Source organism: Cibotium barometz, chromosome 29, assembly GCF_041138505.1.
Source record: "Cibotium barometz isolate CiBa-2024 chromosome 29, ASM4113850v1, whole genome shotgun sequence".
Lineage (NCBI taxonomy): Eukaryota > Viridiplantae > Streptophyta > Polypodiopsida > Cyatheales > Cibotiaceae > Cibotium > Cibotium barometz.
The window spans coordinates 29,426,867-29,438,469 of record NC_141074.1 but is presented as its reverse complement, the minus strand read 5'-3'; the positions used below and the strand labels follow the sequence as shown (position 1 = coordinate 29,438,469).

The 11,603-nt window shown below is 44.6% G+C and overlaps 1 protein-coding gene across 1 annotated transcript; it reads right to left on the bottom strand.

The window, feature by feature from the left end:
- Positions 1-316: 316 nt before the first annotated feature.
- Positions 317-10,984, bottom strand: SDRB (short-chain dehydrogenase-reductase B). Its single transcript, XM_086823078.1, has 6 exons — positions 10,691-10,984; positions 9,067-9,226; positions 8,828-8,997; positions 8,388-8,610; positions 629-812; positions 317-549 (listed from the first exon to the last, which is right to left on the bottom strand). Exons 1-5 carry the CDS (start codon positions 10,889-10,891, stop codon positions 661-663), a joined length of 906 nt encoding a protein of 301 aa, XP_086679204.1. The 5' UTR covers positions 10,892-10,984; the 3' UTR covers positions 317-549; positions 629-660.
- Between the last annotated feature and the right edge of the window lie 619 nt (positions 10,985-11,603).

Below are 11,603 nucleotides of genomic sequence, written 5' to 3'. Positions count from 1 at the left end.
GGTTTTGGATTGGTTTTACAGAAATTCTTTATGAGGCCTCCATTATCACGATAGACTACCTATTTGTCTTTTTTGGGAACTACTCGAACCTTCACTAATTCCCAATGGTTGAGTTGCATTGGGGTTGATTCCTTTGCAATCCATATCTTTGTGCCTTTAAGTTTGTTCAATTGCTTAAGAACCCAAACCTTGTTGGATTTGGTGCGGTGAGTGATTACTACGTAACTATCTTGTCGTGGAACACATACAAGTAAATCCTTGCATCATTGGCACGGCTTCACATAAGAGGAGAGAAAGAAAGACGTGGAAGCATACAGATGTGAGTCATTCAAATTACCTCTTCCAAATCTTTTTACACCATCCTCCCACCAGGATTCAAGAGTAGGACAGATGTGGAAGTGAATGCAATAGTACGCCCTGTATAGAGCTTACTAACATAGTCCAAATAATACAGACCTTATTGTTGCATTTTAAAAGAAGGGCCAGTATTCAGGTCTTTGTTGCCCTGTATGCAGCAAAGCCTTAGTAGACTGCATTGCTTTGGCCAGCCTGCAGCACATCATATCTAAAATAAGAGGATGGACACATTCATTCATCATTACGAGGACCTTACTAGAGAACAGATTACCTGAAGAAAGATTTAATGCCTAAAACTGCATTTCAAAGTTTGCTTTGAGGACTCTTGTTTGCACCCCTCGACCTCTTTTCCACATCACGTGAAATAGCTCTTATTGTCTCTTTGGGCATGACACGAGGTTTGTAGAGCCAGTTCCCGCCATCGACCGGAATTGTAACCCCATTTATATGCCGAGCTAAAATACAGAAAACAGCTTGTCAAAATCCACAAAATTTGGGAAGTCTTGATTTGACCACCCCCCACCCCCCCCCCCCCCCCCCCCCCAAAAAAAAAAAAGAGAGGTGTGTTTAAACGCATGGAAGTCATAACAATCAAGCATCGAGGTCAAAGCAACAATAACATGAAGAGGCCTAGGAGATGGTCTCAAAGAAGTCCACAACAAGTGTCTGCACAACAGTCTATGGCACCACAAACACTACCTAAGGAAGAGTCTTTCATTAGCATCACCTCTGGTCCCTTCGGCAGGCTGCAGCCAAGCCACAGCAGCACAACACCTCAGCCTCACCACAGTTGAACAGATTTAGTTGCAGAGGCTTGAGGAAATAGCTGCAAATTCTCCCTTGAGCATGGTCGACATAGATGTGTCCATAGGGAGGATCAATCGTGCAGGGCCATGAGGTTCCAGAAGGAAATTCTGCAGAGCAGTATCCACACAGGGGACTTCTCACACAAGGGTTCCAAGCACGTCTTTGCACAGAGAATTTTCAATTGTAGGTGCTTCATCTCATGAGAGCCCTGAGCAGGCTCTTCATCAGGGGATATCTCTGCAGATTCTTGTGACCAGCCAAGGATAGAATGTAGACTTCAGAAGATTGAACCCGAGCTTCAGTGGAGATCTATCTTATGCAACAAGTGGTTTGATCTGGAAGCATAGTCATAGAGGAATCAACTTACCTTTACACTCAAAAGACACGGCCCATCACTGAGGAGCTGGAACACAGTGAACTGCTGCTTTGTGATTATTTGATACAGTTTGATGGGCCAGACTGATAAGCCAAAGGTCTCAGAAAGTCTATCCGAGGCCATGCACAGTAAACATACCAAGAATTAGGGAGACCACTGTGAGCAGGGAAAGGGTCTTTTGGGAGTGAGGGTGTGCACAGGGTGGTTTAGGTGCACGTTGATGACCAGTTAACCAGTGCTTGAATGCAACATGTCTATTAGAAATGAGCAGACCAGGACCAAATAGCAAGAGAAACCCCTGTTGTACACCATTGGTCATAGATAGTGCTTGGCACTGCCAAAGGAGGTGCATTTGGAGCTAAACGGGAACAAGACCAATTAAGCAGGATTGGGACAGGCGGGAAGCCTTGAAGTGCCAAAACAGCCCAGCCATGTGACCCAAAGGGGCGGCAAGGGGCTGTGGAAAGTGAGAGGGGGGGAAATTAAAGTGCAAAAAGGCCTTGATATGCCACAACTGCTGGTCAGCCAGTGCCCGGAGGTGTTTACGCCTATAAATCAACCCCCCTAGTCCCCCATTCTTCATTCCACTTCTGATCAGCCCCAACCATAGTAAAATATAGGCCACCTGGAACTTGCAGTGATCTCAGCAGCCTGGAAAATCAGTAAATGCAAGGAGTCTTGAATCAGGAGACAAAACCCAACAAAAATAGACAGTAACCCGTAAACAGCTCAATTTATGTAACCATTTTTGCAGGTCTCCTACTTCGTGATGCAGGTGGTCCTGCTTCTTAGTCCAACTCCACTTATTTCGCTTCACATTCCAATTTCTTCATGACAGGTCAGCCTAGTCGCGCTACAAACTGTTAGAATATTGTGCATCTCAGTGTATTGGGGGTGTGCCTATTTATTGGGTATTTATGCTTTTTCCCATAATTTATGGGTCCCCAAGTTCACGAGGATGAATTCTTGCGGAATTACAAGACTGGGAGGATCGTGATTCGAAGGCGCACTCAATGCTTGTGCGGACCATTAGGAAGGAGGTCTCATTGGCCACACAAACTCTTACCAATGCACATCAAGTTTGGTCCAAATTGGAGAATCTCTATGCTTGAGATTCATCGATGCGGGCAATTACTTTGCAAGGGCAACTCTACGGTCTGTTATTTCCTACTGGTAATTCTATGAAGTCGTTTCTTATGAAGGCTAAGGTTATCCATGACCAGTTATTGGCAATGGGTGCTGCCTTGTCCTCTGCTGAGTTAGCTGCACGTTTCCTACTGGTAATTCTATGAAGTCGTTCCTTATGAAGGCTAAGGTTATCCATGACCAGTTATTGGCAATGGGTGCTGCGCTGAGTTAGCTGCACGTATCCTCACCAAGCTTCCCCCGGAGCATAGTTGCAAAAAAATGCATTTACAAAAAAAAAAAAAAAAAACGTGTACGTTTCAAAACGTCCTAGTTTTTGGAACACGTTTTTTAAAGGTAGTTTTTTTTTTAAAATATTTAAAAAAGATTTTGGGACGCGTTTTTTGGTACATGAATGATTTTTTTTAATAAGTAAAAAACGTGTATGTTTCAAAACGTCTCAGTTTTTGGGATGCGTTTTTTAAAGGCAGTTTTTTAAAAAATATATATTTAAAAAAATTTTTGAGACGCGTTTTTTTGGTATATGAATGGTTAATGTTGAATGGTCATTGGTAAATCAATATTAAAGTTAATGTTGAATGGCATTGCCTCCACCAGACCCATAGAAGCCTGGGGCCATGTGAATGTATTATCATTATGATGATAGCCATAGGCTTCAAATTGTTCACTCTTATGTGGCACAAGTTTCACTTTTATACATAAAGTCTGTGGTACCTTAGGCTTAAAAACTATATATATATATATATATATAGACCATAATTATGGCTTTAAAAAATTTAATGAATAAAAAACTTATTTTAAAAACTTTCCCAAAATTAAAAAACGTTTCTAAAAGTATAAAACTCATATAATACTTCCCGTTTTAAAAACGTCTAGCAACAATGCTCTGGAGTATGATGTCGTTTACCAAGTCACAATACTCAACTAGGTTTTGATGACCTCAACCTCCTCCTCTTGGAAGAAGAGTCCATCCTCGTTTCTCACGGTAAGATCAACGTGTCTCTTAATAGTTCAAATCAAGCACTTTCTTCAATACAGAAGAAAGGTCAGAGTTAGTGCTTCTCGTGTGGGAAGAGAGGACATTTGTCTAAGGACTGCTTGTCCAAGAAGAAGGACAAGACCAAGGGCAAGTCTTCATCTCAAAAGAAGGACAAAGACACAACACAAGACAGTGATACAGATACTTCTAGTGACTCATCTAGGCCTCCCACGGCGCTTTCGGCTCGCGAGGACCAAGATGGTGTTCTTCTCTAGTATACATGTAGTTTTCCCTGTGTACTTCCAACCAATGAAGGCTTGTGGGAGCGGTAGAGGAGGCTCGTAGTAGCTCCATTTTTTGGTGCATGGGAACCGTTAGTCAGAGTTCCAAGTATTAAAATCTGGCAGGACAAGGTCAGCTTTGGTGTAGCAAAGACTATGGACATGATCTTTTAGTTCATTGTTTGAGGTTTTTGGGATATGTTCACAATGTGACAATCCATTGATGGGGGATAACAGGCACGGTGTGTCCAGCAACTCATCATTCTATTCTTGGAGTTCACTGCACATTGGTGTGCAAATTCAGAGCCATACAGATTTCTTTGTTGTTCGTGGTGGCATTGTGTTTTGAGGAAATAGGTTGGCGAGTGCTCTCTCCGAGGTGATTCCGGTATCTGCAATATTGGAGGGTCCATGGTTGCATCTTCATTAGCTTATCTTCTTCAGACTCTTGCACACTATGAGCTACAAAGGGGGTGTTAGAATATTGTGCATCTCAGCGTATTGGGGGTGTGCCTATTTATTGGGTATTTATGCCTTTTCCCATGATTTATGGATCGTGGAGCAATTGGCCAGCTCCATAGGGACAGTCCACCAGCTCCTTGCATCACTATATAAGGGGCCTCCTCATTATCACTTGTAGCATCCATTCCTAGCACATTGTATTGTAGAGCCTCGACCTACCACAGCTAGCTTCTTTACCCACTCGATGGTACAGGAAGCTATCCGCCGCCTACAGCATGGACGGGCCGCCGACCATATGGGCCTGCAAGGTGAGCATCTCATATATGCAGTAGATTCTTTAGCTCCTTTTCTTGCACACCTGTTTAATAGGGCACTAGCAGAGGGTTTGCCTGCGGAGTGGACGATGCACACCATTGTGCCGATTCACAAAACAGGGGATATGCTCGATCCGAGCAACTACAGGACGGTTATGGTTGGCCACGTGCTGGCCAAACTCTATGGTGCAGTGCTGGAGCAAGAGCTTAGCTTATATGCTGAGCGAGCAGGTTTACGCTCATCAGGGCAGGCAGGCTTCAGGAGAGCTTTCTCTACCACTGACCATGTATTCACTTTGAGATGTATGATTGATCAGGACAGAGTGAGGAAGAGAAAGCTCTATTGCTGCTTTGTGGATTTCCGCAAGGCATTTGACACAGTACCACGAGAGAGGCTCTTTCAGCGCCTGCAGTCTCTTGGCATACCAGCAGATATGACATGGGGCATCTATGCATTATATGAGCAGGTTTTTGGGCGAGTCAGATGTCCAGGAGGTATGTCCGAGACTATTGCTAGCACCATTGCTGTGAAGCAAGGATGCCCACTTTCCCCCACGCTATTTGGGTTATACATTGATGAGGTGGCTGACTTCATTACACGGGGAGGCGGAGATGGAGTTGATTTAGCAGGTAACTCAGTACATATTATGCTCTATGTTGATGATATTGTATTAGTGTCTGAGTCACCAGGTGGTCTACAGCAGCGTCTACATGCACTCAATGATTTCTGCACACAGAGGGGTCTTACTGTGAACCTTGGGAAAACCAAGGTTATGGTCTTTCATACATCGAGACAGGGCAGGAGTCAGCTGACATTCACTCTCGCAGGATGCCAGGTGGAGGTGGTGACATCATTCGTGTACCTAGGGGTTACCTTCTCTGCAGCAGCCACACGCTTCACCATGGGTTTAGCAGCCAGAGCTAGATTGACACGGGGATATGCAGCATTGGCTATGCTAGAGAGACAGTGCCACCAGGCGCATTTTCAGGAGCCCCGAACGAAGGGGTGGCTATTTGACACATTAGTCACACCGGCATTGATGTATGGAGCAGCAGTATGGGCGCCAGGCCTTGCTACCCATTGGTGGACACAGATAGAGAGACCACAGGCCCTCATGATGGCACGCATGATACGCAGCAAACCGTCAGTACCTCATGACATTATCCGAGCAGAGTTTGCTGCGCCTCCTATGATAGTAGAGGCCATATTCCAGACTATATGCCTGCTAGACAGATTCAGAGAGATGCCACAGGACAGATTATCATACAGAGCTTTTCAGGCATCTAGCTTGGTATTGAGCTTCAGAACAAAAAAATAAAGTTTCTGGATGATCTTAAGGGATCCTTTTTTCTTGGAAGCCAGCTTGAAAGAAACTTCACTGAACTGCTTAAGACTACACTTCTGGATTTAAAAACCTAGTTCCCTACTTTGCAAGGTGCTTATCACCTTCTCTGACTTGCTTCTACTGAGCCTTCCAGATGTCCTTGATCCACAGCAACATCTGATCAGCATTCTAAACCACTTGATCTGCTCCAAAATAGCCCATCAAACTCTCCACAGCCCTGTTCATGGGGTTGGCCAAAGGTCACCCATACACTACCTTAAAGGGGTTCCAGTTGGTGGACGCATGAACTTTATCTTTAATGGCATGCTCCACCAAAGAAAGAAACTCCTCCTGACAAGTCTATTGCTCCTGATGGTAACACTGCAACATTGTGATCATGGTCTCCACAACATTCTGATCATGGTCTTGTTCATGCTTCTTGTCTGTATTCTTGTCTGAGGGAGGAATGTTGTGCTGTATTATAGCTTGGTCCCAGAATGAAAGAGAAAAAAGACCTTTCAACTCTGGATCTCTGCCAGACAATCCTCGTAGGAAGCCCATGAAGTCTGAAAAACTAAGTCACCTCCTGAGCAGCTGCATCTCACTTACACGGAAATGTTTGCTCAATCCTATCGTTCACCTATCCACCACTATAAGGATACATAGTGGAAAAGTGGTGGATAACTAAGTCACCTCCTGAGCAGCTGCATCTCACTTATCCGGAAATGTTTGCTCAATCCTATCGTTCACCTATCCACCACTATAAGGATACATAGCGGAAAAGTGGAGTAGCAGGTGGTTTAATTAAGCCCACAGCATCTCCCAAGTGCAGGTTGACTTGAGCATACAACTAGGTTGGTGTTCAATATGTTGTTGATCGCTGGGTTCTCAAGTGTTGAATGGTGAGAAAGTGGAGTGGCGGGTGCTTTAATTAAGCCCATGGCATCCCCCAAGTGCAGGCTGACCTGAACATACGACTAGGTTGGCCTTCAAAAAAATATTTTTTTACCTCTCTTGAGGCGTTTGCTTATGCTTGACTAACCCATGTCCCCACATGAGTTCACATCTCTGTTGTCCAGGCACCCAGTCGTGCTGTCAAGCCTCCACCTGCTTACCTCGGGCGCCCTTTTGATGCATTTTTCTGCTGTGGATGGCCACCTACTGTGTGCTGTCCTGCAGCCTGAATAGGGCTGCGTTTTTGCTCCAGCCTTATTGGATCTAGCCTCTCCCACATCTGGCCTTTGAGTGCCCACCATTGGACCTCCCTTGATGCACCTTCTTCCACCCTATCTGGATGTGTTTGAAGCACCAACAGGCCACCTTGCTTGCTTGATTTGTCCGCCCTCTACTTGGTGCGTTTGGGCCTCTTTCTTGCCCTTTGGTTGGTACAAAATTTGCAAAAGGCAGCCCTGATGAAAATGCAAAACGATAATGATGGTGGGGTTCTTCACAATGGATCTCCATGCCCTTATGAGAGAGAAAAAATCTTCTTCCGTCAAAACATGACGCTCTCATACCAAGTAACATGACTGCTTGCGGAAGCATGTTTATTGCGATTAGCGCCTAATCAAATACTTAAACCCATGCAACAAACTACTGCTTCTTCTTCATGCTTGATACACAATAGAGAGAGATGGCCTAATCTACCATGTATTACTAACATGAAGTATATACAATGCTAAATAGAGAAACTACTCACAATGGTAGCACTGCTCCTAGCTCTCCGTAACTTGATGATGACTGATTGATCATTAAATGAATATGACTAAGGCCTAGATTCCTATTTATAGTGTCTAACGTTGGTGAGTTTGCTACCAATCCTAGCAACCCTAATAATAATGTCCAACTAAGTGTGTTCACACAAAAACCCAATAACTATGTCCACACTTGGCTGCTCATTGGGTGCCTTGACAATATTACAATGAACCAGCACAATAGCCCTTACAAACACATGATCATGACAATGGGGAGCTCCCTTTGTAGGGAAGGGCAGCCATGCATCTTACCCACCCACTTGCACGTGGGTGAGTGCCAAGTGTTGGGTGGCACCCCACACTTGTTTTGGTGGCCCCTCACGTTTGTGAGGTCATGCATGGGTCAAGCCAAACCAATTTTCAGGAAAAAGAAACATAAAAGCCAGGCCCAAAGGCCTCCAGCATCTCCTTAAGCACCTATAGCCTAAAACATGCAAGTTACAGATCATGAAAACCCGTGACAGCAGGCTGAAAATTATGCAGCACTTCATTATGATCATTTCATTGCGTGGTTCATTTAAAATGGTGTACAACCTTAAATCTCTCTCTTGAAATAGCAATTAAAGATGTGGAAGATAACACTTACCAGCATCTGAGGCCAAAAAAATGGCTGCCATGGCAATATCCCACTTTTCTCCCCACTGGCTTTTTTTTATATTATATTCAACCGACAAACCAGCTTCATCTGGCGCAAGCTTTTCCATGCCTGTGGTGTCTTTTATTGGACCTGGTGCAATTCCATTCACACGGATACCATAATCCACTCCCCATTCAAGAGCAAGAGATCTTGTTACACTGTCAACAGCTGCCTGCAGGATGTGTAGGTTGTAACACATAAATTTCTGGTAAATAGTAACAGAAACATAAGAGATGCACGCTCTTGCATGCATGTGAAAATGGTCATGCCAGTAGCATCTAAGTATGCATGGGTGTATAGATGAGTGTGGACCAAAATATAACAAAAGATGGGACAAGTATGGACCAAAAGTCCTGTCTTGAAAAACACTGGTGAAGAACAGGAGTGACCTTCGCTGCCGATACATGGATCTGATACCATTGTGCAGAATAATGCAGTGTCGCACTTATATTCAAGATCAGACCAGACTCCATAGTATCCTTTCCTGTACCTCCAGCTCTCAGATGATGCAGAGCCGCATGGCACATTGTGAATGTGCCTACTGAATCAATATCTAAAACTACACCATGCAAACAGGATGTTAAGAATGGAGAGAAGATGCAAGATCACAGTAAAAATACAGACTTACCAGTACGGAAGCCATTTGGCGAAAGGTCTTCCGCAGCCACGAGGAAGTTTCCTGCAGCATTATTTACAAGGATATCCAGCCTTCCAAACCTGTGAATGGTTGATTCTACTACTTGAATAGCATCTTCTTTCTTCCTCACATCCCCTTGAAATCCTACAGCCTGTCATACACAGAGAAGTTACAAAGCTTTAGAGAACCTATCAGACCATCTAGATAACACCTTGTGATACCAACCAGCCTTTTCAGCACGAAACCTATGCACATGCATGCACCCAGACAACCCATAAACACAAGAAGCTTGCACTTGACAATTGATTGCCCTACCCATGGATATGACCACACCAAAGCATAGGAGAGCCAAGTTGGATGATTACATCTGAGTAGACCTCCACCACAATTTGACTAACCAAAGCTCCTAATATGTCTTTCTGTGTAGATAAATTCCACCACAAAGACCATCACTATTTACCTTACAGACACACAACTCTAGGAGTTGCCATAAACTCAAAAGAGAACAGACTCGACTCTCATCACCTACACGCTGCAATAACTGCCTGCCAACTTAGCAAGCCGTACACCTCCTCAACAACGTGCTACTGCTACATGCCCAAACAATTTAAAGAGAAACACTGTGAATTGAGAAAAAGCTTCTCTAAATGGAGATAATGCACAATGCTGCAACTTTGGCATTCCCAACATCATCACTTGCCTGCAGCCATTGTGGAGTCAACAAAGATGTCAACTGGGCACACGCCCGTGACCCAATAAAATAGGAATTCACTCATAAGTTGAGTCTTATCTCAGCATGGCCACTGCATTGCCAACATCCACACAATGCAGAGTAGCCCTCAACACGAACACAGCCTTAAGCCACCCACAAAACAACAAAGTGTCCTGTCAAACCCATGGCTCTCTCCTTGGACTCAAGAGCTCTTTGAAACTACAATCCAGAGCAGTCTATGGGTCATTAATGCATGAAAGTGCTTCTGGAGCAGCCCACGTAGAGGATGGCAATTGTCCACCAAGCTGCACCAGCTGTGTCCCCTACAGCTCATGCATGGGTGTCCATGCAAGCACTCAATACCTCAATGGAATTGGAAGGCTAGGACGCTGAGCATATGCAGCACACATATTTACACAGCATCGCAGCACCCAAACCCCCACCCTTTTCTTTCATTCAATACAAGCATCGACCACCAAGTCAACATGTTGATGTGAGGCTAGCAGAAGAAGGCTACAGTGCTCAAGCAAGCGCATGCGCATGCATGTGTTTATGTAGACAAAAGAAAAGCATAAGGCCCAGCTGCCCAGTTAGACAAGCTTGCAGGTGAGATGCCTAGATCATACATGAGTAAGAACCCTAAGAAATTAGGCTCCTAAATAAAATAGTGGCTCTCTCGTGCACAAGGCAAAGAAGAAGACAACAACAATGTAAGAACCTATCTGTGGGGTGTTTCCTAGCACTCGTGATATGTTTACAGGTACATGCATGCATATATTTGGACTCGTGCATGCCTACAACATAGAGACATGCATGCATACATATATTTTTGCAAATATGATTCAGCTCCAACTTCAGACATTTGGCATCCTAACAGCCATATTGGGGTTAGGTACGTGGTACCTGGAAGCCATCGTTTTGAAGAGCAGAGGTAGCAGCATCCAGGACGTGTTTGCGGCGGCCCATGAGGGCTATGCTGGCGCCATGCTTAGCAAGCTGAGAGGCGATCTCGTAGCCAATTCCGGTGGCGCCACCGGTAATGAGTGCCACCTTGCCCTGCAGCAGCGACTCTGAGAACGGGGACGTAGTAGGAGAAGGATCCATGGCGATCGATTGATTGATTGATCGATCGACAGGAGGCGCTGACTCGTTTTAAGCGCTTTCGAATTTTGTACTTTTGTCGCTGTGGTATCACCGCGAATACATTTTTTTATTTATTTTTGGCTGCGAGGATAATATTATTATTGCTTTTATATTGTGTGCCCCCTCTCTATGAGTGGAGTAGGTGGTAACATTGGGGCACTTCCCACACACGATCTTCCATACACAAACGACCCATACACCACACCTCGACATTTGTTTTAGACGGAATATGAGCAACCATACTAAGTTCAAATTGAGTGTGTGTGATGAGGGGGTCCTTCTTCTCTGTTGTAGGGGATTTGTTCTTTTTCGCATCTCTGCATCATTGTCGTCATCATCTGCAATATGTGCATCCACCTCCATGGCATCTTGCTTCTCAGCAGGGGGTTGGATAAGGGTTTGTTCACCTCTGTATTTGGCGATATTGGCAGCATCCGAGATCCTCCTCTCAGCGTGCTCCTTAAGCCCCATAGCTCTCTCTCTCTCTCTCTCTCTCTCTCTCTCTCTCTCTCTCTAGGGAGAATTCTATGTCATGAAGGTTCTCTCACACACACCCCCCTAGCAGATCGGTGGTTTTCATGGCAACAGGAAGTAGAAAAAATGAGCCTTGGTCATCATGCATAGATAAAGAGCTACGCCTGTGTCTAGCAAAAATTCCATGGCAGAGAGGGAA

Excerpts from the sequence above, each read along its gene's own strand:
- SDRB (XM_086823078.1), bottom strand. The coding sequence starts at position 10,891 with ATGGATCCTTCTCCTACTACGTCCCCGTTCTCAGAGTCGCTGCTGCAG. Across the intron at positions 9,227-10,690 it reads TTCAAAACGATGGCTTCCAG|GCTGTAGGATTTCAAGGGGA; the intron begins GTACCACGTACC and ends TGTGTATGACAG. Across the intron at positions 8,998-9,066 it reads GCCAAATGGCTTCCGTACTG|TTTTAGATATTGATTCAGTA; the intron begins GTAAGTCTGTAT and ends TGCATGGTGTAG.